Source organism: Leopardus geoffroyi, chromosome C3 (genome assembly GCF_018350155.1).
Source record: "Leopardus geoffroyi isolate Oge1 chromosome C3, O.geoffroyi_Oge1_pat1.0, whole genome shotgun sequence".
Lineage (NCBI taxonomy): Eukaryota > Metazoa > Chordata > Mammalia > Carnivora > Felidae > Leopardus > Leopardus geoffroyi.
The window spans coordinates 107,671,692-107,699,239 of NC_059338.1; the positions used below are offsets into that span (position 1 = coordinate 107,671,692).

General features: G+C 40.4%; 1 protein-coding gene across 3 annotated transcripts in view; it reads right to left on the bottom strand.

The window, feature by feature from the left end:
- The window catches only part of SPAG1 (sperm associated antigen 1), a 78,448-nt gene that overhangs the window by 7,645 nt on the left and 43,255 nt on the right, over positions 1 to 27,548 (bottom strand). For 2 of the 3 annotated variants that reach the window (XM_045454064.1, XM_045454066.1), the window contains 7 exons: positions 23,890 to 24,042; positions 19,338 to 19,504; positions 16,073 to 16,205; positions 14,059 to 14,185; positions 5,423 to 5,578; positions 4,087 to 4,455; positions 3,001 to 3,984 (listed from right to left, as the gene is read on the bottom strand). In XM_045454064.1, the coding sequence (XP_045310020.1) occupies positions 3,853 to 3,984; positions 4,087 to 4,455; positions 5,423 to 5,578; positions 14,059 to 14,185; positions 16,073 to 16,205; positions 19,338 to 19,504; positions 23,890 to 24,042 (1,237 nt within the window). In that variant the 3' untranslated portion in view covers positions 3,001 to 3,852. Of the gene's footprint in view, positions 1 to 3,000; positions 3,985 to 4,086; positions 4,456 to 5,422; positions 5,579 to 14,058; positions 14,186 to 16,072; positions 16,206 to 19,337; positions 19,505 to 23,889; positions 24,043 to 27,548 lie in introns of those variants that run through there. The other variant, XM_045454065.1, reaches the window with a different exon arrangement.

The following is a 27,548-nucleotide window of genomic DNA, read 5'->3' on the forward strand; positions in this document are numbered from 1 at the left end:
AATTGTGTTGTTTCCACATATTTACAGATTTTCCAGCTTTCCTTTTGTTGACTTGTAGTTGCATACCATTGTGGTCAGAAGATAGATTTCAATCTTCTTAAGTTTGCTAAGACTTGTTTTGTGTCCTATCATATAATCTATCCTGGAGAATGTTCCTTGTGTACTTGGGAAGAATATATTCTGTTGCCATTGGATGGAAAGTTCTATATGACCGTTAGGTCCATTTGGTCCAAAGTATGATTTAATTCTAACATTTCCTTGTTGATTTTGTCTGGATGATTTACCCATTGCTCTAAGTGAAGTATTAAAGTCCTCTACTATTATTCTATTCTCCACTTCTCCATTCAGATTTGTTAGTATTTGCTTCATATATTTAGGTGCTCCAATGTTGAGTGCATACAGTTTACGATTATTTTATCATCTGACTGTAGTGACTCCCTTTATTATATAATGACCTTCTTTGTCTCTTACCACTTTTGGCTTAGTTTGTTTGGTCTAAGGGCAAGTACAGTAATCCCTGCTTTTTTGGTTTTCACTTGCAAGTAGTATCTTCTTCCATCCCTTCACTTTAAACCTGTGTGTGTTAAAGCTGAAGTGAGTCTCTTGTACAGAGCATACAGTTGTCTTTTTTTTTTAATCCAGCCATTCTGTGCCTTTTGATTGGTGAACTCAATTTACATTTAGAGTAATTATTGATATGTAGGGATTTACAACTGCCATCTTCCTGGTTGCCTTCTTGTTCTATATTTCCATTGTTCCTTTTCCCCAGTTCTTTCCTCCCTTCTGTTCCCCTCTCCTTCTGTTTGTTTCAACTCTGTAAATTGATTTTCCACAGTAGTACATATGGTTTCCCCTTTATCTTTTGTGAATCTAAATTTTTTAACATGAGGTTTACATAAAACATTTCATACATGGAAGAGTCCATTTTATGCTGATAGCAACCTATCTTCATTTGTCTATAAAGGGTCTATTTTATTCATCTTTTACTCTTATACATATTTTCTGACATCAAATTTCTTTTTATATTGTGTACTGTCAGCAAATTATAGTAGCAAGTTATTTTTAATACTCTTTTCCTAAAGGAAAAGGTGAAACATACTCAAATTCAGAAAACTCTAATTCTGTAAGATGGTATACTATAGTCGTGGCTAATATGCCATTTTATAGAATTAGAGTTTTCTAAATTTGAGTATTTTTCACCTTTACCAGTGTAAAGATGGTTTCATGTCACTGATTAGCATCTTTTTATTTCAGCTTGAGGAACTCCTCTCAGCATTTCTGCAGGGTAGACCTAGTGGTGATAAATTTTTTCAGCTTTGGCTATTGGGCAAGTCTTTCTCCTTCATTGCTGAAGTGTAACTCTGGCTGGAAGTTTTTATCTTTTGAGACTTTGGACGTCATTCTAGGGTTTTGCCACTGAGAAATAGGCGGACAGCCTAATGGGGCTTCCTTTGTAAGTTACACTCCCCCAGCCATCTTTTGGATTGATTTTTGGTGGTTTCCTTGTATCATGTCTGGGAGGTGTTTCCACGTTGAGATACTACGGTGATCTATATGAGCTTTGTGACTTTGGATGTTCAAGTCCTTTCCCCCAGGTTTGGGGAATTTTCAATTATTTTTCAAACTAAATTTTCTGCCCCCTTCTCCCTTTGGTCTTCTGCATCATTTGAGAATTTGTATTCTCTAAGTCATTTATTCTGTCTTCCAACTGCTCTATTCTACAGAGGCTTGCTATAGTAGTCTTCATCTCATTCACTGAATTCTTCAACTCCAGAATTTGGTTCTTTTTTGTGATTTCTCTCTGGTGATTTCATGTTTTCCTTCCTAATATCATTGAGTTTTCTTGTAGCTCGACGTGTTCTTCCAAACAGCTATCCTGAATTCTTTATCAGCTAGATCTGCAACATCCTATGTCTGTGTAGTCGTTGAATTATTGGTGTCTTTTGGAGGGTGAAATATTTTTTCATGTTTCTTGTATATTTGCATGGCTATTTTCACATTTGAAGTAACAGACGCCTCCCGAGTCTTCACTGGTTGCCGTCAGATGAGGTACTATCACTGGTGTCACTATGTCAGAGGTATCCTCAGCCTTTGAATGGGTGAACCTGCTCCACTCTTCTTGCTCCCTCTAGTGGCAGAGTTCTTAAACGTTTCCATCTTTTCTTGTAACTCAAGTCCAGCTGCTGGAACCTTTTGTTTTCCAGAAGGTGGTGCTATAGCTCCACAGCTCTAGTGTGTGATTTCTCCCTTGCCCACAGACTCTTGGTCCATTTTTCTGAGAAAACTCTCATCACCGGGCCTGCTCTCACTGCCCCGCTCAGGAGCACGCACGGGGATCCAGCACATAGTGAGAGGTGGCGTGAATTTAACTCAGGGCTTTGGGGAGGCTTGTGGACCCAGTGGGGCAATCTGGTGGGGAGGTCTTTGAGTGGGATACTCCCAGAGGCATATGGGCAGACTTCCTGCTGAAGTCTTGAGGAACTGCATTCTTTTAATGCTCTTTGATATTCCTATCTACAGTTCCTTCACCTTGTCTTCCCTCCCCTCAGTCATGAAGTTCCCACTTCAGTACCCTGGCTGTCACTGGACAGAAACGGGTTTCTCCAGCCATGACCCACACAACTGGCACCGCTGGGCACTCACAGCTTTCCACCTCCTCTGAAGAAGAGGTGACCACTGCCAGACAGCCCCGTGCAGCTAGGTGCTGGGTACGTAACTGTCAACAAAAGAGTTTCCTTTTTATGTCTCTACTGTAAAGTTTACTAACATTAAAAAAGGAGAATCAGCTTTTCATTAATGAACAAAGAGTTAAAAAGAAAAATGTCAGTTTGAAAGATACCATTTACCCCCAATGATTTTTTAAAATTCTATTAATTCCAAAAGATTAAAGAATATGGAAATAATGAAAGTGATACTCACCTGTGATATTCACTTCTCAAGAAAGAATGCTCCAGAAAAAGAACTTGATAAAAACTATAGCAATAAATGACAGTACATTGATAGAGACCTGAATGTTTTATTGTAAGAAATACCTTTACTTTGACCCAGTTAACAAAGGAGATTTTAATAAGACTTCACTTTTCCGTTGAGGGAATAAATTGGGGGGTGGGGGGCGGGAAAAAAGGGTGAAGACAACATCTAAACGTTGGGGAAAATGTGGAGGGGACAATGCAGGCTTAGTCTGCTTTTATACAGTTGTTCGGGAAACCGCATTTTAAAATCTAGTAAAAAGTAGTAAGTAGTAGAAATTTTTGCCAATTTTTGTTCTTTAATTATTAGGCAATGTTTCCACGTGAAAAAAGAAGTTCTCTTATAGCTCTAAGTTAATAATTTATTTAATAATCATTTCATATTGTAAGATTTAAGTGTTACATTTCACCTTAGTGGATTGTAATCCAGAAGTAGTATAAAATAGTATTTATATATATATCATAGCAGGAAATAAAGGTGACATAATAATCACTGTTAATGATTTTCACTTTTAAAGAAATACACTTCTATCAAACTTAAGAGGAATCCTTTATGGCCCAAAGGAATGGAACTCAAATTTTTAACGAGTTATTAAAAGAAAATTTAGAATATAAATTAAAATGTACTTGAACAAGTTCCAAATATACTTATTATTAAATATAAAGATGTTAGCTCTGGTACGTAGGAAAATATTTACAACTAATAAAAGCATATCGTAGAATATACATGTTCTCTATATAAAAATACATAAAATATTTTACAGTCCAAACCAAAGGATCTTTTCGAAACCAGGTTTTATCCATGCAATGCTATTAAAATACCATCCCATTAGCACTACTGGACCTCATACATGCATGGAAGAAACCTAACAATAGCCTTCATTTAAAGCTCATACTTCCTTCTTAGGGCCTGTACATCTTCTAAAGTATAATGTTTGTTTGGTGTGTCTGAGAGGTCATCAAAGAGCTGTTCAATTTGCTCCTTTTGGCCCTTGCTAATTAGTGTCAACATCATCTGGAAGAAGGAGAAAAACTGTATTAGCTTCATTTAAAAATGAACATTTTAAAGTTACAGATACCCTAAAACAAAAATCAGTATCTATGTTTTGCCACTTACCTTGAACCTTTCTGCTTTACTTAGATAGAAAAGATGCTGATACACCAAAGAAGCATCTTTCCCAATAAGATTATTTTTCAGAGACTGAATGAGGAGGAGGAATGTATCCCCTTCAAGTTTGTTACTCAACAACACTGGCAAATCTTTCGGTTCAGTGACGGCTAAAAGGTGTGCACAGGCCTCTTTATCGTTCCTCGTGCTGATGGCATTTATAACCTGACCAAATTCATAGGCATTGGTAGGCCTGGCGATCGGGAGTGTTTCACAGTATGCTGGTGGCCCACTGGTTGTGTCCTCCTTCCTGGTGGCAAAGCAGTCATTGGACACCTCAGAGGTCCTTTCAGGCTCTTCTTCATGGCCTTCGTTCACCTTCATGAGGAAAAAAAAATTATACTGTGACACAACAGCCACTGCACAAATTATTAAAATGGGAAAGAACTGAAAAACACTGGTAGACTCTATTTTAGTCAAATTCGAAGTGAAAAAAGTGTATACTTTATAATGAATAGGAAAACCTACCCTTTTTAGGAAGTGTTAAGTATCCATTCATGAAAGTAGGTTGTTAAGTTTAAAAAATTTGACACTGAAAATATGATCATGAGGTTTAGTTTTCTATGAAAGAAGACCTATAACAACTTTACCTCTTTTTCGCGACAAAGATTTCCTCACATTTAACAGAGACATGAACTTAAAATATTTTTTCTTCCCTCCTTGGAAAATACTTCTAGTTTCTCTCACATATTCGCCTCTTACTCTTAGCGGAAATGTATGATAAATGGGATAGGATATTAGCATCCACAAGGACACAGGAATTCATGAGCTGACATTCTTCACGGATGCCAAACGAAAAAGCTAGAGCGCAAGACACGGAGTTTGATTCTGGGATACTCCAAAATCTCCGATTAGGCCAGTCTTGTTTCAGAGTGCTAAAAAGGTCTCAATCAAAAAAATCCCTATGGGGTATGGCTGGCAGGGCCACTGACACTGAATGAGTTCTGTCAGGATTCTCCAGGTGTACCCTGAAGCAAATAGGCTTCCAGAGCAATCTGGAGCAGAAACAATGCAAACTATAGGCCAGGTGGGGGTGGCTGGGGGAGAGAAAGGAGAAACCTCAGGAATACAGACTCCCAGTACCCTCGATGGACACAAGCTGGGATCTACAGTGGCTAATTATAGCAAAGGAAAGTTTTGTCTTTATAACTGGTTAAAATGTCTTTACTGGACATCCAAGTAAAAAGAAAATAAAAAAATTTTTTTGTAGAACTCAGAGAAACAGGATTTTAGCATCTACAAAATCCCCCAAAGAGTACTTTCAAAGTTAATCAAATACAAATACCTCTTGAATTTCAATTTTCCTTCTCTCTTTTTCTTTGTTGAATGATGCATTATCCTTAAGGAGTCTGGTTACCTCTTCCAGTTCCATCTTTGCCTCAATAATACTTGAATCCAGCAGAAGAACTTTATTGAGATCGTTTAAACTTTTCTGATAATCCTGAAAGTAGAAAGGCAGAGAAAATAATTTTTATGACAAAAGAAGAGGCACAGATTAACCCAAGCAGGAGTGAGACTGAGGGGCGGAGTGGCGCAGAATGTGTGCGGTGGGCTCCCTGTAGTGCCCAGATTACAAAGTCAGGCCCACAAAGTAGTCTCGGACTGAAATATTAAAACCCATAAAAGCGAGCACAGAATCTGGAGTTCTTAGACTCCAGTTCACTTGTGTATCACAACCATCAGTCCTGGATGTACAGGAGGCGTTTGCTGTCTGCGAAATGAACGAACAGCCTCATGTTAGTAGTACCTACCTAAAAAACTGGAACGGGGCGCCTGGGTGGCTGTCGGTTAAGCGTCCGAATCTCGATTTCGGCTCAGGTCACGATCTCACGGTTCATGAGTCTGAGCCCAAGTCAGGCTCTGTGCTGACAGTGTGGAGCCTGTTTGGGATTCAGTCTCTCTGCCTCTGTCTTTCCCGCCCCCACCAAAGTGAACTTAAAAAAAAAAAGGAACAAAATCCTACTTATTTAACCTCTTGAGTTTCAGTTTTCTCATCTTTAAGGATAACAAAAGCTTTCCTACTCGAGTTTTCACAAAGCTGTACCAAGCATAAATGAAGTAGTGATACAAGCGGTTTAAACTTTCATAAAGGGTGATACAAATGTCAGTTGTCACATCGTATCCTGTACCATAAAACCCTTCAAAGCTGTATACTGTTCAAATAGGCTAGTGTCGACATTTATTCTTCCATTGAGTCAGACAATACGCTGGGAGAGGTTGAGGGCAAAGAAAAGGCATCTAAATGCATAGCAGAATGTGGTAGCTGAGACAGAGGCCACAAAATCAGTCTGATGTGACAGGCCATATTCTAGAACTACAGACTACACCAATGTTCTGATTAAGCCAAAGTTAATTCTGTGAGGAGGCAAAGAATTGCAATGATGTATAACCTCCCTAAGTATTCATGACCTACCAATAACGGCCTGCTCTGGAGGCTGGGGCACGGGAAGCTAAGCTTGTGGTTACGTGACGTTCCTGGGGGACTAGCTGTGATGCTACATCCCTTCTCCTTCTGTCCAGCAGGACACTGCAGCAAAAGTGATTTGTTTAAACAGATAAACTTAAATCTGCTCAAATTCATTAAAAAAGGTAAATTGTTCACAAACGATAGTACATTATAAACTATTAGGAACAAATCACATACCACTGTGTCACAACAGTACAGCTGGAACCAGCTACAGAAAACCCAAATGACACCGTATTTCCATCCTAAGTGTTCATGCTAGGAACCATACTGAAAGGCAAGCAAGTGGGACAGCAGGGCAAGCTGAGGTAGTTCCTGCTAACTCTGACCATTCTCAGCATTTTGAAAGTATTAGTTTACTCTCACAGCAGCCCTGTACATACTAACTTCTGCCCCATTTAAAAAGTCAGGGAACTGAGGCACAGAGATATAATTCTTGGGATGATCGAGGCAGCAATGACCAGAAAGTGAACGGGAATACAGTTGTGGAATCCTAGCGACATGCCTGAAAACAGATTTGTGAGCTACAGCCTTGGAAATGAAAGTCCACCAGTCACGGAGTCAGTATGTATGGTTTTTCAACCCATTCAAGAAAAATCTATATATAAAGAGCAATCTGTCTGGTTGACGGAGACATAAGAAAATAGGAAATACACTTCGATAAGAGTTAAAACAGAGGCGAGCAAATGTAAAAAGAAAAAGAGCCAGAAAAGCGGAGACACTGGAAGACAAGGGCCCGTGGGCCAGATCCCAAAAATGGTCACGCAGCCTGGCCCTGGCCCTTATGGAAGTTTCTGTCTTATGAAGGGAAACAATATAAAAAAGTAAACAAATAAGTATGGACTATCACTAATGCAAGTAAGAAAACCAAGGTTTCCGATGATACTAACGAGGAGGAAGGAGTCTTTTTTTTAATTTTTTTTTTTTTTTTAGTGTTTATTTATTTTTGAGACAGAGAGAGACAGAGCATGAGCAGGGCAGGGCAGAGAGAGAGAGGGAGACACAGAATCTGAAACAGGCTCCAGGCTCTGAGCGGTCAGCACAGAGCCTGACGCAGGGCTCGAACTCACAGACTGTGAGATCATGACCTGAGCCGAAGTCGGACCTTCAACTGACCGAGCCACCCAGGCGCCCCAAAGGAGTCGTCTTTTGACACAGTTGTCAGAGAACACAGGACCTGAAGACAAATAGCCACGCGGGAGGGAAGAGCAGAGCATACATGAAGAGAAAAGTATGGCTCTGGCAAAAAGGAAGACGTTCAGAGTTGCTAATTATACCATTAGGCCTTAAAAAAAAAAGTATAATCACATGTGTTTGTGGTAATATATATATTAATAGATGCACTTAAACTGTAATAAGAGTTATGTTACTTTTTGATATTTTTGGCCTTCTAGCATACCAGTTGGCTGCAAATTCCTTAATGCAAGCACAATGTCTTATTTACCACTCCGCTCCCACAGTCTAGCACGTACATAAGCGGCACTTGATTAAAGAAAGAAATTCTAAGACAAATACCATATGATTTCATTCACATGTGGAATTTGAACAAATGAACACAGGCGGTGGGGGAGGAGGCAAACCAAGGAAGACTCTTAACTCTGGAGAACAAACTGATGGTCACCAGTGGGGAGGTGGATGGGGGTACAGGTGAACTAGGTGTTGGGGATCAAGGATCTAGGCGCTTACTGTGATGAGTGCCAGGTGTTACACTAAGCGCTGTATCACTAAATTCTACACCTGAAACTAGTATTGCGTTGTATGTGAACTGAAATTTAAACAAAAACTTGGGGAAAAAGGAATTCTAAGTGAAAGCCCCGTGATTTTTAAAACTGGCATGTGTGTGCGCGTGCTACTAACTACAGGCAGGGCACCTGCTCCTCGTGAGCCTCCGCGCCAGCCCCTCCCAGACACGCCAAGGAAGTGGATCCAGGCATGACTTCTGGTGCATTTTGTAAGCAGTTGTCGCTTTTGAAGATACTGAAACTAAGTTCGCTTGGCACATAACTCAAACTACAGGACGTATAAACAAAACTGCAAGAAATCAAACCAGAAAAACAAACTGCCGGCCTCATAATCTAGTGGGTTGGATTACTCAAATTTGGGATCATCTTTCTGCAGAGTACAATTTCTAGAATGCATTCCAAAGGAGTATAAAAAGTCTTTCGTTAGGTACACCTCTCACATTGTGTCAGGAAGACAAGTTCCAAGAGTCAGGCAACCAGCATGGAGTAAACCTGCTCTAAGAGTCTGGACACGCATACACTCGTGAGTCATCACACACACCTACCCTCACGTACCTGAATTCATCAAGCTCGAGAAAGCTGAGGGAGTTTTGAAGAAGCCTCTCTTAATTCACGGTGCCACATACCATCTAAGGAATCTATACGTGAGGTTTATAAATGAGCGTGTTGCTAACAAAAAAAGCAGGAGTCGGGTGGGGGGGGGGTCAGGTCACGTGCGCACCGTGGCACAAACCTGCAGGGAAGGTGGCGCACTCCAGCTCCATGGAGACGGGAGTTCCCGTGCTCAGGACCCTTCTTGACCTGGGCCGACGCACCTCTTTACCCGGCTGTTCATCTGCATCCTTTATAACAAACTGGGAGGGGCGACAGGGAGGGCAGGCAGCTGCGTGGCTCCAACGGTCTGGAGGTCACAGCACAGCCTCCACGCGGCAACCTCAGTGCATGTGCGATGCAGAAAGTCCTGACTCCTCAAGGCACAACGAGCACAGCTCATATGCTGCACTGTAGAAAAACATGACCGCCCTCTCCCAACAAAACCCAGGTTTTACAGAATATATTTTTAGTATTTCCCCATCAGTGATGGGCAGGAACTAAAAGAATTACCTCAAACTCAGTAACGTCAAACCTAACTATCCCCCTCCCCACTCAAGCCTCTCCCTCCTCCTGAATACCCTCCATTATTGCATTATTGCACAGCTACCCAAGCCAGTAACCCTGGAGGTACCACCTTTGTTCCTTCCTCTGTCCATCTGCTCAGTAGGTCCTGTCGACTTTACCTTCAAACAACCTTCAGTTAATCTCTCTGTTACGGGCTAATTGTGTTCCCCTCCTAAAAATTCCTATGCTGAAGTCTTAACCCATAGCACTTTAGAATGTATACTTCAGAATGTAATTTGGAGACAGGTTTTCATTTTTTAGAGAGCGAGCAAGTGAGTGTAAGCGGGGGAGGGGCAGAGGGGGAAGAGAGAGAATCCTAAGCAGGCTCCACGCCATCAGTGCAGAGCCTGATGTAGGGCTCAATCCCATGACCCTGGGAACCATGACCTGAGCCGAAATCGAGAGTTGTACGCTCAACTGACTGAGCCACCCAGGCACCCCTGGGGATAGGTTCTTTAAAGAAGTAATCAAGTTAACGTGAGATCAATAGGGTGGGTCCTATCCAATATGACTGGTGTCCTTAAAAAAAGAGGAAAGTGGAAGACAGACATATACAGACAGAAGACAACATGAAGATACAGGGAAAAGACAGCCAACCGCAAGCCCAGGAGAGGGGCTAGAACACATCCTTCCTTCACAGCCCTCAAAAGGAGCCATCCCTGCTGATGCCTTAATCTCAAGATTAAGAACCGTAAGAACTCTAACAAAATAAAGTTCTGTTGTTTAACCCGTGATGTGGGTACTTTGTTATGGCAGCCCCGGCAAACTAATAGGCCTTCTCTCTTTCCTCTGCCATTACCTTCCTTCAGGCAGCTGACCTGGTAGCTTCTAACCAATCTCCCTACTCCGTGCTGGGTCCCCAGTGATCCACCTTCCACACTGCTGGCAAATCTGACCCACTGTACCCTCCTTGACCACGTAGCCTTTAGGGGTTCCCACCACCTTCAGGATCAAGCCTAGTCACCACAGCATGACCCTCGCGCCTTTCATGATCTGACCATCTCTCTCCATCCCCACTCCTACTCACAGCTGGTCTCTTGCTATACCAATTCATGAACAAGTTCATAACATGTGGGCGGGGAAAAATCATAGCAGCTATATTAATAGCCCCAAACTAGAAACAGCTGAATGTAATTAACTAGTGAATATGTTAAAAAAAAAAAAAAAGTTGTGGTATAATCAGTAATAAAAATTAACAATAAAAAAGGAACAATTCCTGGGGCGCCTGGGTGGCTCAGTCGTTTGGGCATCAGACTTTGGCTCAGGTCATGATCTCGAGGTTCATGAGTTCGATCCCCACATCGGCTCTGTGCTGGTGGCTCGGAGTCTAGACCCTGCGTCAGATTCTGTGTCTCCCTCTCTCTCTGCTCCTCCCCCACTCACGCTCTGTCTCTCTCTCTCTCTCTCAAAAATAAATAAAAAACATTTTAAAAATTTAAAAAAGAAACAATTCCTAATATTCACATAGTACAGATTAACTCTCAGATGCTATGCTGAGCAAAAAAAAAAAAAGTCAAACAGTAAATTCTATAGGACTATGTTTATGTTACTGTCAAAAAGAAGCAAAACTAATCTACAGTGATAGAAACCAGATGAATGGCTGCCTGGGAGTGGGGGCAGAATAAGGGAAATAAAGAAAAATGGGCATAGGGAATTTCCTTGAGAGAGGCAAATAATATTTACCTTGACTGGAGTGATGGCTACACGAGAATTTACATTACTCAAAAGTCAATGACCAAATTAAGAAAACAATTCTACTTATAATTGCATCAAAAAGAATAAAATACCTAGGAATAAATTTAACCAAGAAGGTGAAAGCTTTGCACATTGAAAGCTATAACACACTGATGAAACAAACTGAAGAAGACAGAAATAAATGGCAAGACTTTCCATGCTCATGGATGGGAAAAAATAATACCTTTAAAATGTTTACCCTACCCAAAGCAATCTATAGATTCAATGCAATCCCTATTCAAAATTCCAATGGCATTTCCCACAGAAATAGAATAAACAATCCTAAAACTTACTATATGAACCACATAACACCCCGAGTAGCCAAAGCAATCTTGAAAAAGAACAAAAAGCTGGAAGCACCACACTTCCTGATTTTAAACATTACAGAGGTGCCTGCGTGGCTCAGTTGGTTAAGCATCCAACTTCGGCTCAGGTCATGATCTCGCAGTTCACGAGTTTGAGCTCCACATCGGGCTCTGTGGTGACAGTTCAGAGCCTGGAGCATGGTTTGGATTCTGTGTCTCCCTCTCTCTCTGCTCCTCCCCTGCTCATGCTCTGTCCGTCTCTGTCTCTCTCTCTCAAAAATAAATAAATTTTAAAATTAAAAAAAATAAAACTACATTACAAAACTACAGTAATTAAAATAGTATGGTATTGGCATAAAAACAGACACAGATATGAATAAGACAGAACAGAGAGCTCAGAAATAAAAAGCCATGCATAAATGGTCAACTAATTTATGACAAAGGGGCCAAGAATTCTCACTGGGGAAAGGACAGTCTTCAATAAATGCTGTTGAGAAAACTGGACCACTGTCTTTACACTACATACAAATATCAACAAAAAAAAAGATGGACCAAACTTGAACATAAGACTTGAAACCATAAACTACTAGAAGAAAACATAGGTGGTAAGCTCCTTGATGCTGGTCTTGGGTTTTGGATTTGATGCCAAAAGCAAAGGTAACAAAAGCAACAATAAACAAGTGGACTACATCAAGCTTCTGCACGGTGAAGGAAACCATCAACAAAATGAAAACTACCAAGTGGGAGAAAATATCTGCAAATCCTGTATCTAATAAGCAGTTATCCAAAGTACACAAACAATTCACAGAACTCAATATCGAAAAAATAATCTGATTAAAAAATGAGCAGAGGAACTAAATAGACATTTTTCCAAAGAAGACATACAGATGGCCAACAGGTATATGAAAAAATGCTCCACATCACTAACCAGCAGGGAGATAGAAATCAAACGCACAATGAGGTATCACTCTTGTCAGAACGGCAATCATCCAAAAGATAAGAGATAACAAGTGCTGGTGAGGATGTGGAGAAAAGGGAACCCTCGTGCGCTGTGGGTGGGAATGGAAACTGATATAGCCGTTATAGAAAACAGTATGGAGGCTCCTCAAAAAACTAAAATAAGACTACCATATGATCCAGCAATTCCACCTCTAGGTATTTATCTGAAGGAAACGAAAACATGAAATCTGCAAGACCTCTGCACTCCTGTGTTAACGGCAGCAATATTTACAACAGCCAAGACATGGAAACAACCTAAGTGTCCATCAATGAATGAACAGATAGAAAAAATGTGGTCTATTTACAGTCATACAAAAGAAGGAAATCCTACCATTTGCAACAACATGGATGGCTCCTGAGGGCATATGCTAAAAGTGAGGTAAGACAGAGAAAGGCAATTACCTTATGACTGCACTTGTACGTGAAATTTAGAAAAAAAGACCAAAAACAGAACTGAATTTACAGACACAAAGAACAAACTGGTGGTTTTCAGAGGCAAGACAAGGGCAGGGGAGTAGGTGAAATGGGTCAAAAGGCACAAATTTCCAGTTAAGAAAGAAAGAACTCATTGGATATAATGCACAGCATGGTGATACAATTAATAATATTGTATTGCATATTTGAAAGTTGCTACAAGCATAGATCTTAAAAGTTCTCATCACAAGAAAAAAAATTTCAACTATGTGTGCTGATGGGCTGCTAACTAGACTTACTGGTGATCATTGTGCAAATCAAATCATTAGGCTGTATACCTGAAACTAATACAATGTTAGTTGTCAGTTGTATCTCAATTTAAAAAAACCTCTAAAGAGAAAAAAATTAAAAGATGTGAAAGCTTACAATGTGTGAATTTCATTGTATCAGACCCTAATCAAGTTGATTTTTAAGAAATAACAATTTCAAGAAATGCCATAGCCAAAGTCAGTATGTTCTGACTTTTCTTTGTGACATTACTTTCTACAAATATGTACATTCATTCAAGTTTTCCATGCAGAAGAATCAGCCTAAAGAAAAGTGTAATTATACAATACTTTCTTTGCAAATAATGGTGTGGTTTTCTTAGAGAAGAATGCCACTCTAAAGCAGCCAGTTTAAGGCCCAAATCACCAATCTCTGATGTCTCTACCAACTTTCACTTGGTGAACCAAGCTTCCGTTCTGATGCCTTCCTCCCACCCCACAGACACCTCAATCCTTTGGTGGAGGAATCCAGTGGTTGCCTTCAGTGATTCAGTAACAAACCTTCCTGTTCCATAAAATGGATCTATCATTAACTAACAAAAGTCCTCGGAAAATCCGGAAATAAAATAACAATTTTTGAGCTGGAAGGAATCTTAGAAAATATCTAGCTCCACATTAAAGGTAGGGGAAATCTGAGGCCTATTCTAAGCTTTCAGGATTGGTTAGCATAGAACCAGGATTAAATCCCAGGATAATCTCACTCCCAAGATTCATGTTCATGAAAACCACATGTTGTTTTCAGAGCTGAAATTTACTTATTAAAATGAAGATTTCCTCACCTTGAGTCCTTTATGAGCCAGAGCTCGTCTGTAGCACGCTTTTACATTCCTGTTATCTATCTCAAGTGCCCGATCACAATCCTGCTTTGCCTCTTCAAATTGGCACAGCTTCAAGTAACACAGAGCTCTGGTAGAATGTAATTATGAAAGCAATTACGTATTATGAAATGCAAAGACAACACTATAAATTTAGATAGTTAATAACAATCAGAACATAGCTCAATAAGTCTGTTGGCTGTCTCATTGAAGCCTAACATTTTACTCTAATTATGGCATTTTCTTGCAATATACATAATTATGGCACTGGGGATACAACTGCAAACAAGTACAGCTCAGGCCCCTCAAGAAGGCTATAGTCTAAGTGGAAGAGACAATTAAAATAAGCAAACATAATAAAATCTGAACAGGATGCTCTGGGAACACACAGCTGAGAATCTTACCAGATCTGGTGGGGCTGAGGCAAAGGCAAGAGTAATCAGGGAAGACTTCCCAGAAGAAGTTACATTTAAGTTGAAGCCCAGAGTGGGAGGTGAGAATTATCCAGTGTGAAGGCACTGGGCTGAGAGTTAAGATGCAGGAGGGGAGAGGGTGGCCAATGGCCCAGCAACGGCAGAGTCTCACAGTGAAAGACAGAGAGCAAGGTACTCTTGATGAACTAAGTGCCATATGGCTGGCTGGGTGCAGGGATGAGGTAGAAGGGTGGTCAGGCCAGATGGGGAAGAGCAAGGAGCCTGAGCTTTATCCTGAGCTTCCAGCAAGTCCACCAATGGGTTCTCAAATAGGGGCTAACATGTTCACCATGTTTTAGGAAGATTAGTCGTGCTGCAATTCAGAGAATGAGACGAGAGGGAACAAGTCTGTGCTGTGGAGGGGGTAGCAGACATCTCGGAGGAGACAGTGGTGATGGGACATGGGTGAAGGGGAGGGCGGAGAGAAAGGCTCCCCCAAGAGGAATTTAGAAGTAGGACATCCAAGCTTGCAGACACACTAGGAGAGGGACACATCGGTCAGGAAGGCAGAGAGGAGCGGAGTGCTTAGGTCTGGAGCCCACACAGAGATTTGGGGGGGACACAACTGAAAGGTAATGGAACTGAAGGGAGGATGCAATGGCTCAGAGAGCATGCAGAGTGAAAAAGGGACCTACACCTTCAGAACCCCAAAAACGGCTGGGAAAGAAAGGCCCATAGAGGAAGAAAAGAGCCAGGCAAGTGAGTGTCTGCACTGATGCCAAGAGGAGAGGCGGTTTCCAGGGAAAACTGAGTGGCCATTAATGCCCAGAACCGCAGAGACTGAACAGAAGAAGAGTAGAAAACTACCTGTTGGAGTTAATGACAAAACTTTTGGCAAAATGGTTGCCAATAGAGGAAAACATGTACAAAAACAAAGCAGTGAGAAGTTAAATTAAAAAGAATTCATCTGAAATAGCTAGGAAATCTTGTGCTGGGAGTCCCTGCTCTTTAGGAACTAAGCCTTCTTCCTCATCACCCCAGACTCTACTTACTCCTAAAATTCCTCAATCACCAGATTTCTAGAGCGATCTTTTACCATTATGTGGTATAGATGGCCTCTAAACAGCTTTCCAGAACAATCTGCCTATTCTTGCTATGCACTGAAGGATGCTGGTCCCCTCTCTTAGGACTTCAAGAGAAAAAGGACACTTAAGAACTAGTTTGAAAGGGAGGTGACTCCTGCTCCTACACGGAGGATGATGCGCAGACCTGACTAAGCCACAGTGGGTCCAAACGGCCAAGACGGGACAGTGCGGCAACGTCAGGGCGGCGAGGACGGCCTGCGGAACCTGTGTCGCAGACCAACCAGACGCCCAGCCCGCCTCATGCTTTCCATCTCTCTGGAACTTCTATGGCCCCATCTCTTTAAAGAATACTCACCTAGGACAATATGCTATATAAATTGTCAAAATGATGGGAAAAAAATTCGGCAATTAATTTGTCTGTATGTTTTGATAAAAAAAAAAAATGAACGTAAGAAATACATAAAGTTACAAAGAACTTGCCTGTTTGTATAAATGGCACATTCCTTGTTGTTAATCTTTAAGCATTCAATGTATTTACTAAGGGCATCTTTATAGTTTTTGTCCTTTACACATTGATTTCCTTCTTCTTTAAGGGTTTTAAACATTTTTTCATCTATGGGACACCCCCCAAGGGGGAAAAAAAAAAAGAGGAAGGATTCATATAAGCACCTCTACAAAATCTTCAGTACATCTGTAAGTAGATATTCTATTGCAAATTAACCTGACCACACATACCATGCAGAGCTGAAGTCTACGTGGAACAAAACTTGGTATACAAATTAAAAAGACAAATTGGCTGTAAGTAAAAATTACACAATTATTACAATATTTTTTCAAATTAGAAAATAAAATATAAGTAATTATATTATTTTATCCATATTGGTATGTCCTCTGCTGAAGATACAAACATCTGCAGTGTTTGGTGGGAAAACTATCTCATGAAAAATGAACAAACAAACCTGTTCATGCCTGAGGCAGACATATGGCCCCGCATTTCCTTGGAAGATCACACCTCGTCCACCCTCTGTCCTGTAGTTTAGGTAAAGCAAACCGTACCCTAGCCCTACCATTTGGAGTAATCTTTATTTTTTTACTAATCAGCACATTATATTTCTTTAGCCACAATAATCTAATTGGTCAGGGATGGGCCTATGAGAGCCAATAAGATACACTTAAGATTTCTGTGGCAGCTTCTGAAAATTCTTGGCTCTTTCCAGTGGAAAATGAGGAGGAAAGGAGGAGCTATTCTGCCATCCGATGATACAAGGGGAGAGTCTGTGTGTCTAAAAATGGGCTGAAAAGAGCAACAGAGAGGTCAAGATAGAGAGCTAAATAAGAATCCCCGAATCCTGAATCCAACCATCCCTGCAGCTACATTACTTGCGGACTTTTCCACGGTACGAGCCAGTTAACAACCTTTATTGCTTAAGCCATAAAGGGTTGGATTTTCTGTTATCTTCAGAGAGAGAGAGTCCCAACTATTACCATTACCTGTTATCATGCAGTGATCACGGCTGACTCTCTGTTTAGGATCCATTTCCCCTTCCTAAGAGTGCCTTGATATTCATTCAGCTATCACCCCTCTCCTATTAACCCCAGGTGTTCAGGGGAAGCTGACTCCACTGATCAAGAACTCAGGCCTAAGCCAATCCAGGCATGGCATTCCTTCATCATAGGGACTGGCTCAGGAATGGACACATGACCCATTAGAGTAACTACCATTAGATTCTGGGCCAAGAAAGGAATAGGATAAAAAAGCTAGGGTTTTAGGTGTAACATATTTTCTCATTGTTAAATTAATGCCACCCAAAGCAATGGCGTCTCTCTCCCTTTAGACATTCTTAAGTGCACACATGAACCCTAAAACTGCTGCAGTTCTATTATTTTCCATCAGAACTTGAGCCCTGATGAGCTGTGCCTGATTTTAGGGCCTGCCTGAGCCCTTTCAGTTCCATGAGCCAAAACCATTCCTTACAACCTGTCAATAGATTTTCTGTTACTTGCAATCAAAGTTTTTTAACACACATAAAGTATATCTAAAGTTTTAAATCTGTGTAAATTACCCAATGGAGTCACCTGATATAAAAATCGATAAATTAAAATTTAAAATATCTTTAAATTTTATAATCTAAAAATCTTAACACACTAAACTTGTAATATAAACTTGGAATATTAACAATATTCTTATTTGTCCCCTGCACAATGGCATGAAGTAGTAACTTCTCATCTTTTACTTTAAATCACAGAATATTAAAAAAAAATTTTTTTTAAGTTTATTTATTTATTTAGAGAGAGACAGAACGAGCAAGGAAGGGCCCGAGAAAAAGGAAGAAGAGAGAGAATCCCAAGCAGGCTCTGCACCGTCAGCACAGAGCCCGACACAGGGCCTGAACTGCTGAAACCTGAGATCACGACCTGAGCCAAAACCAAGAGTCAGACGCTCAGCCGACTGAGCCACCCAGGCATCCCAATCACAGAGTATTTCTAATGTGTCATGTTTCAAAAGATCTCATACAATGGGGCCAATGACACTCCCCATAAATCTAGTATATATAAGCCCTAAAACATAAACAGAGTATTACTCTGTTTTAGGGCTTATATAACTAGCTGAAAAACTTTCCTGAAGCTTTTCCTCCCCCAGTGTTTTTAAACCTTCGGTATCTATTCTAATAATCACATAAAAATGAACACAAAGAACTGATTATACTTGTGCTTATAATTAGCTATCCCATATCTACGGTACAGTTAGTATATTCACTCTGTTAACAAACAGCTACCCTTTACTGACCAAATGCTTTGTGTGAGGCTCTAATGGCAAATCTAGAAAACCAGAGAGCCCCATGATTTTCCAAGGACTGCTAAGTAATCATAAAGCCCTGGGGCACCTGGGTGGCTCAGCCAGTTAGGCTTCCGACTCTTGATTTTGGTTCAGGTCACAATCTCACCCCAAGTCTGCTTGGGATTCTCTCTCTCCCTCTTTCTCTGCCCCTCCCCTGCTGGCACACATGTGCACGCTCTTTCTCCTTCTCTCTCAGAATAAATAAATAAGCATTTCAATAAATAAATAATCTTAAAGCCTCAGCAGATGTTCCCTGCATCTTCTTTCTAGTCAATGAAGAGGGTGAGGGTCTAAGAGAAGCCACTGGAACATCATGACTCAGGAATCTCAGGGTGTCTGCAAGATGAGGCTCAAGGAGATATACATAGAATTCCTAAGCAGGCAGGAGAAATGGGGCCTCAATGGCTTTACACAGAAAGCAAGAGTGAAGTCAACACTTATTAAACACTGTACAACGTGATGAGGTAGGTACTAAGGGAATGCAGATATGTTAACAACTATAATATAAGGCAGAAGAAAATACCTGCTAGATATTTACATTGTAGGATTTTACTTTATTATTTCAAACACACCAATCTTATTATTTAGCCCTGCCACATATAGGCATAGTAGTAAACTAATGCTATTTCTTTTTCTTATTAATAATTATGCTAACTTAACCTTTATTATTTTGTATGCACATCTCCATTTATTCCTAAGAACTCCATGAGTTACATTTCCTCCTTTCATACACACTAGGACACTGGATGCATGAAACAACTTAAGACTAGTTAGAGGGAGAACAGGGTCTTAACTTAAACCTGGGTCTGATGCCTGAGTTCATGTCCTTCTCCTTCTGCTTTACCGAGAAGATATACACACAGCTCAAGACAACCCGCACAAGAAAGGATTGTAGGCCTCCCCTACCTGTGATGCCAGGCTGGGAATGGCTACAGGAGTCTCCCACTTGGTCTGGGGGTGTCTCTGTGGCAGGCTGCGAAGCTCGTAAATGCATGGAAGTGGGCACAGCAGGAATGGGTGACAGCTTCTCCCGCCAGCTTGGTCCATCCAGATTCATTAAAATTCTTGTTATCCTAAAAAGAAAATGAATTTTCTTGATTAATCATGCCATTTGTTTTTTATATCCATGAAGCTCAAATCAAGAGTAAGATTTACAAACACTGCATTTGTGTACTTCCCTGTAGAAAACAGTCTTAAGCTGTCTGCTGTCCACAGACCTTTAAATGGTCTTTAGAAGGACTTTTAAAAGTTGCCAAAAACTAGGTTAACTTTAGATCCTTTTTGTAGAAGAAAAAAGTGAAGGCCTTTCTAACTGGTTCAAAAAATATTTTTAATGTATATGCAATAAAACTGTATTTTTTTTGAAAAAGTGAAAAATAAAAGCAAAATTTAGAAGGCCTAAAAGAAACGTCTTGCATAACATTTAATGTAATTACTAAATTGATAATGTATTACTCTGGAGAATAACCAAAGGCACTTCAGAATTTCTATGCCCAAACCATACACCAAAGACAGGTGTTCAAGACTAGCTGCCGAAAGTGATGAGGACAAGCTGTAATGTGGAATGTTTTTTCTTAAAACATTTCCATATTGCTAAGATACTCTTACCTTGTATTTTTTTTGCCTCTAAAATTATCCATTAACTACGTTTTCAAACACAAAATGATGAAGGGACAAGATACTGGAGTCTACTACAAGGGCCCTTGTATTACTGACATTTACTCATGACCATCAAAAGGTTCAGATTAACATCTCCGATTATCACCGTGTCATCATTTTAAGCACACAAAATATATTTAGATTTAAAACAAAATTGAATCATGCATTTGAAATGAAACTGGTTCCAAAAGGTGTGCCCCGGGGCACCTGGGTGGCTCAGTCGGCTGGGCGTCCGACTTTAGTTCAGGTCATGATCTCACAGTTTGTGAGTTCAAGCCCCGCATCGGGCTCTGTGCTGACACCTAAGAGCCTGGAGCCTGCTTTAGATACTGTGTGTGTGTGTGTGTGTGTGTGTGTGTGTGTGTGTGTCTCTCTCTCTCTCTCTCTCTCTCTCTCTCTCTCTCTCTCTGACCCTCCCCAGCTCACACTGTCTCTCTCCCTGTCTCTTTCAAAGATAAACAAACATTTTTAAAAAATTAAAAAAAAAACCGTGTGCCCCAAGACTGAGAAGGTTTACTGGTAATTAGGAGAATGCATTCAAGTTAGTTAACTCAATAGTACTTTTTGTGCGAGTAGTTTTTATTTATCTAGACACAAATACAATGCACATACTTTTTCCCCAGTTTTTTAAACTGAAATTTCAGTTATGCTGAAATTGGTTATGCTAACCAACTCTCACATATTTTAGTGAAAAAAAAATTTTTTTTGAAAAATAATGTAAAACCACCCACAAATGCAGAAAAAAAAAAAAAAAGAAAAGCTTTAGAAAAAAGAATTTTCAAGCAAAACTTGTATTACCAGCAGAGAGGAAGGAAGAAGCAGCTGAAAAGAGATGATGTGTTGCCAGGGTGTAAATAAGTATATGCAGGGAAATTTAACATATAAGATTCCTGGAGAGGAAGAGAGGAATATGGTTAATGGAAGACAGAAATAAAATAAGCACAGATGTTTAAACTGGGGAGAAAAAAAAAAAAAAAAAAAAAAAAAAGCTGTTGTTGCTCATATGGAAAAGCATAAATATGGGATTCATGAAAAGGAACAGCGAAATTTTAAAAATTGATATTTTATAGAAGAAATACAGCAAAAAAAAGCCTCCTCACCTTCTTATAAAACATCAGTAAGAACCAATTAAAAAAAACTTACAAGTCAATCTATATAAAAGGACCTTCATGAGGACATATAAAAAGTATAACACAATCCTCAAAAAGTTTAAACATAGAATTCCCATATGACCCAGCAATTCCACTCCTGAGTATACACCAAGAGGAACCAAAAACAGGTATATAAACAAAACCCTGTGCACAAAATGTTCAAAGCAGGCCGTTCACAACAGCTTAAAGACGCAAACAACCCAAATGTCCACCATCTGATGAATGAATGAACAAAATGATATATATCCATATGATGGATTATTCAGCTATAAGAAGAAATGAAGCACTCACATATACCGCAACAAGAATGAACCCTGAGAACACTGTGTAGGTGAAAGAAGCCAAACACAAAAGGTACCTCCTCTAGGACTCCACTTATAGGGACTACCCAGAATAGGGAAGTCCACAGACAGAAAGCAGATTAGTGGTTTCCAGGGGCTGGGATAAGGGAAAATGAGTGATTGCTTAATGGGAACAGAATTTCCTTTTGGGACGATAAATGTTTTGGAACTAGAGAGAGGTGGTGGTTATACAACATGTGAATGTGCTAAAAGGCCACTCAATCGTATATTTTAAAATAGTTTTCCCTTCTGTGAATTGTACTTCACTTTTAAAAACTATATAGTGCAGCAGGTTCAGAAATGTAATTACAGCCTGTCAGATATAGATTTCTCCCTTCAGACCTTCCGGCCTATCACTGTGAACTGTTATTTCCTAAAATACCTTTCAACAGGCCTTTCCTCTCTGTCAGCTACTTCAGGGGCTTTCCCAACTTTGTTTCCCAAGAACCTCTAACCGTGAGAGGATTCTACTTTCCCCAACTACCTTGGATATGACCAGACAGAGGAGGACGGGCAAATTCAAAGCAGAGCACAGGAGTGAATTACACTGTTAGGGAATGACTTCATTCAACACATTTTACTGAGGATATTTACTGTATGAGGTACTTCAACTACAGAGATGGATAAAACACAATTCCTGACCTCACAGAACTTCCAGGAGAATGAGAGAAAAATAATTTTACAAAAAGAGAGGGACAGAGAATTTACAAATAATATGGAAGCTGTGTAATAAAAGGCACAGTGTTCTGGGGTCACTGGGAAGAGCGCCTGAAATACATGTATGGTGAGGCAGGAGGTGGGTGTATCTGTGAAAGTCATTTCCTAGAAGAAGCAGACCCTCTCCTGATAGACAGGAAGGAATTAACTAGACAAAAAAGAAGAAAAGTACCTTCAAGCATATATGTGGCAGTAGATGACACTTTGGCAAGGCAGCTGTGCCACAGGGCAAATGGCTGGAGAGCTCCCACGTGATGCTGCCTGATTTTACAAGATCAAGATCAAAGAGTCTGTGAATGCCCAAGGTTCCAGCTAGCCCCACTCTAGATCCAATAAACAGTATATATCCCTTTTAGACAGGTTCCACGTGACCAGAGAGTGAACGTTCCAGGAGATGGCCATTGGCTCTACATACAGATCTTTCCGACAGTTTTCTCCAAAGTGTGGTGAAATAATGTAGGAAGGTAAGGCATGATTTTATAAAATGAATTAATCCAAAACACGCCACTCTCATTTCCTAAAATTTTGTTCAAGGTCTCCTCATGTCCCATCAGTGCTCTTCAAAGACCACCTCAGGCACTCTCTCTCCAACAACTGAAGTCTACACAAAGGTGGCCTGGCCTGTTAACCCCCACCTTCCTAACCATTTTTCACAGTTGGAGATAACCTGTCTTGTGTTTTTTTCATCTAACTATATTCTGGTTTGCTTAAATACAGAGACTATATTATTTTTCCCCATTTTGTCTCTTTAGGTGGTGGGGGGGCGGGGGACATGGTACACTAGACCAACACGGGGCACAGCATAACGCACATGATTATACTTTGGACAAATGGAATCAGAAAATATTATACATAATTAGAAATATTGCCCAACTAGTAATTTTCAAATTTCACCTGAAAGCCATTTGAAGTCTGGAAATTCTTACCTTCCCATGCTCACTCAGGGGGTAAATAGGTCATAATATAAATTAGATCCAAATTCTTTGCTATTTCACCATTGTAAGTTAATACTCATCCTAGATGAGTGTCTAAAGGGCATATAACACAAATATCTAGCAGGCTCATGAAGACATCCGTTCTCCTGAGGAGAAACAACAGATATGTTTCCACTGACAGATGTGGTGCCAATGAGCATGTGCAAACCCTGCAGGAGAAGAAGATTCAACATGGCAGTTTTCACTACATTTTTGGATCCTGTCCTATAATTAGTACTGATTTACAACATCACTGAAAACACTTCCTAACTCCACAGATATTTATAAATACTGAAATTAAATGCTGTGCGCTCAGAACAGCAAAGATCTGTACCCTAAGTTAAAAAAAAACCATAATTACTGAACAGTAATAAATGGACCAGGAAACAAATACAAAGGTGTCAGAGGACAACTCAAAATGTACTGCAGGACAGTTAGAAATTAAGTTAGAGAGAAAGAACTGTTTGGTTTTGATGGGAGTGAGAGAAGGCGATCATTCATGCAAAGTAAATAATAGAACAGTCTACACTTTGGTAGTTCTTGCAGGTGGGGAAGAGAAAAATGTAGCTCCATTGTAAAACAACTAGACCTCAGGCACTGCTTCGGGTTAGGTTACCTGTTAATACTGTCATTCGCTAGCTGGATTGTGCAGTCCATTTGCAACACCGTTTTATAATCCACATAAGCTTTCTGATACTGCTCTAAAGTTTCATAGGCCATTGCTCGTCGAAGAAGAGGTTTGATGGAGAATGGATGAAGTTCCAGAGCCCTAAAGACAAAAATATTACACGTCACTTGTTCTGAAAATTACTTTTTAACTTATACTAACTGAATGTACACTACGGTACCGGACTCTCAGAAATATTTTTATGTATCTGCCAGTCCATATTGGGGACCTAGGAACATACTAGAAAGGCAAACTCAGAGTAGAAGAGCAATCAAACTTGCATACCTCATGTCAAACAGTTCCAAAGCACTTTGGCATTTACTCTTTCCCCCACTGAGCCTGAGCTCCCTGGCAGCAGGCAATGTGTCTCACCCCCTCCAACGCCCCTCCCTGTGCCCTAACAGAGCCCACCGTGGCACCAGGTACAAAGTAGGCTTTCAAAAGATTCTTGTTACTTACTGATGGATTAAAAGGAAAATTTTTATCTACACCTATGTGTTTAACAAGGCACCTTAGCACAGAACCACAGAAGCTTGCAATACATTTTGAAAATCAGCTCTCTGAACTTCATACAGGTTATTATGATTTACTTGCTGCCAAAGGGCTTAAAAAATAAACTGGAGGGAATCAAGGAAGTATATGAGAATTCCTTATAAATCATGAATTTTCATCTTGCACTTTTTAGGCTACGAAGTATTTCTAACATCACTAGAACATACAATCAAAAGATTGAATTTATGAATGAAAACTATCATACTTAGTTTTAACAAACTTAACTAAAATTGTAAAGTATGGTGTGCACAGATCCTCGGAAGAGCCCACTTTCTATATAACCCATGAGTGAGTATCTGCTGCACCAGACTGTCCACACTGGGGACGGCAGGTCTGCTCTTCTGGTTAACTCTTCTGTTCCATGCAGCTTATAGATCAGCTGCAGGGAAAGCACGAGTGAGGGCTGCTTAGTTTTTCTCCAGCAGTCTTGGGGACTACTGTCTATTCCTGTCTACAGTGACCTGGCAAAGAGCAAGCTCTGACAGGACATCTACTGTGTGCTGGTCACTGTAGACATTCTCACAAGCCTGCAGGGTAAACAGTCCCACGTTCATTCTGCAGGTGAGGGGATGGAGAGACATGGGGCCATCTGCCCACATGTCAGTTCTTTTGAATTTAAGCTTCAGGAAAGCAAGGACACCGCCTGTCCTAAGCACCACTATATTCCCAGTGTAGAGATCAATGCCTGGGCCGGAGGAAGCACTTCAGCAAACACCTGATTGAACCAATGCTCTTTCTACCACAAAACAGTGCAAAAACACTATAAATAAAGGAACTTCACTGGAGTCATCTGCCACTGGGACTCCTTCACAATTCTCCACGTCATACTCAACTGCATGTGTGGGTGCACTCCCGGGCTGTGTACCATAGAGGCTGTCATTAATTAGCTTCAGTTTTTTAAAAAATAACACATTTTGTTCCACCCAGGTGTTAGGATTATGGGTTATTTTAATGATCTCCTTCGTACTGTACTGGGTTTTAAAATTTTTTTCTATAACACATACGTATTACTTTTGTAAACAGTAAAAGTTACTTTATTTTATTTAACTTAAAAAAATTTCTTCTAACATTTATTTATTTTTGAGAGAGCACAATCGGGAGAGGGGGCAGAGAGGGAGCCACGGAATCTGAAGCAAGCTCCAGGCTCTGAGGTATCTACAAAGAGCCCAACGCAGGGCTCGAACTCACAAACCGTGAGATCATGACTTGAGTCGGATGCTTAACCGACTGAGCCACTCTAAAAGTTATTTTAGAAATTAAGATCAAGTAAAAGCTTTTAAACACTAGAAAACAGATCTCTGAGCATCAGGATCTATCACTAGTACCACTGCCTTAAATCTAGCTTAGTTTCATGCTTCGGGGATATTAATGGCATGAAGAGGGATTGTAAATACGTGTAATACTTACACAACTACCTCATTTCCCCACAACTACCCCATTTCACCACAGACTTCCAATGCCCAAGGTGCTATTTAGCCACTCAAGATGGATTTGAGGTAGGCGTGGAATGTAACACTGCGTGAGATGATGCATTTAATTTTTAGCACTCCCTGCCTAGTAAATGCAAGGTTTTTTCTCTTTAACCACAAGCCTGAAAATGAATACGAGCTTATAAATGGAAATTCTGCTAAGAAAAAAAAAAAAGTCATTCATTCATAAAAACACAGAGAATTTTTAAACCAGAGCTTACAAAAACTTAACTATTCAAATTAACACTTTTAAGGCCCTCCAGAGTCTTCTAATTTGAAGCCTGGCAGAGAGCAGCAGAGGAGCAAAAGCGAAGAATTATCAGGCAACATTCATTTTTATTGAGCCTGTCAAAATACCCTTGATGGAAAGTCACTGAAAGATATTTTGGTATAGTTTAGAGAACCCAAAAAAGTTCTCTGGCAGATGGGAAAAGTGAAGACTTTTTTTTAGGTGATAAAGAATCCTGAGAACAGATGACAAAGGTAATTTCTAGGATAATGGTTTTAAACTTCAGCTTAGGCATCATAACCCTGTTTCATGGCTCACCTGGAAGTCTAAAAGAAACATGGAGATACTGTGGCCAGGAGACGGGCAGGGCCCAGAGCTCCCTGAGCTCTCCCAATACCCCTTATACTCCCAGTAGTGATTCTCCCAGCACACCCCGGAACAAACCTTAGAGCAAGTGCTTCAGAACAGGCCCCAGGAATTCAGACACAGAAAATCAAACATTTTCTTCCCAAAATGCATACAAAGGTATAGATCATAGGTCAATCTACGAAAGCTAATTCATAGGATCCCCTCCGCTCCTTATTTTAAAGTTTGCTCCCGTGAGTTCTTCTTTTTCAATGTTTGACTACAGCTACCACTTGCCTTGTAATAAGGGCTCATGGCAGAAAAAAACAACTCTCCAAAGAGCAGACAATTAAGTGAAAAACTAAATAGGCTTCCATTAAAATGTATGCAATCTTCTTGAGATGAAAAGAAAATACAGTCCTATTTCTGCTACTAAATGATTCCTAGTTCACACAGATTTAAATACATTCATTTCAACATGTTCGCAAAAGCCAATCATGGTTTCTCTGGCATTAAAACGAGTTTGAGACTCACCGCTCTGGAGTTAAATCATCTCATACCCCTTATGTTGGGACTCATAAACCAGGTATCAAGAAAACACCGAAGTAGGTCGGCCTCTACGGAGGTCAGCACTGACCAGCAGAGCAGGATTCCTTGGCCTACAACACAGCTCTTATCTAAGGACATCTTAAATAAACCACTGCCACTTCCCTCCCCAGAAGGCCATCTCCTGCTCTTCTTCAAGACAAACCTCCATTCTAGCCTCCCTAGACACCATGGCTGGAATCCCATCGTTGACTTCCTCCCAGATCGACACTGAAACACAACAAATTTTATGTCTGCCACCTTAAACCATCTCACTTAAGGATAAAGTGAGTCCATTTGTTTTGCAGTGGCCCTAACTATAGGGGTCTCAAGTTTTTGTTTTTTTACAGTCTAGTTTTTGAGAGACAAAGACACACACACAGCGTCAGTTGGGGAGGAGGGGGACAGAAGCCCAAGGAGACTCCGTG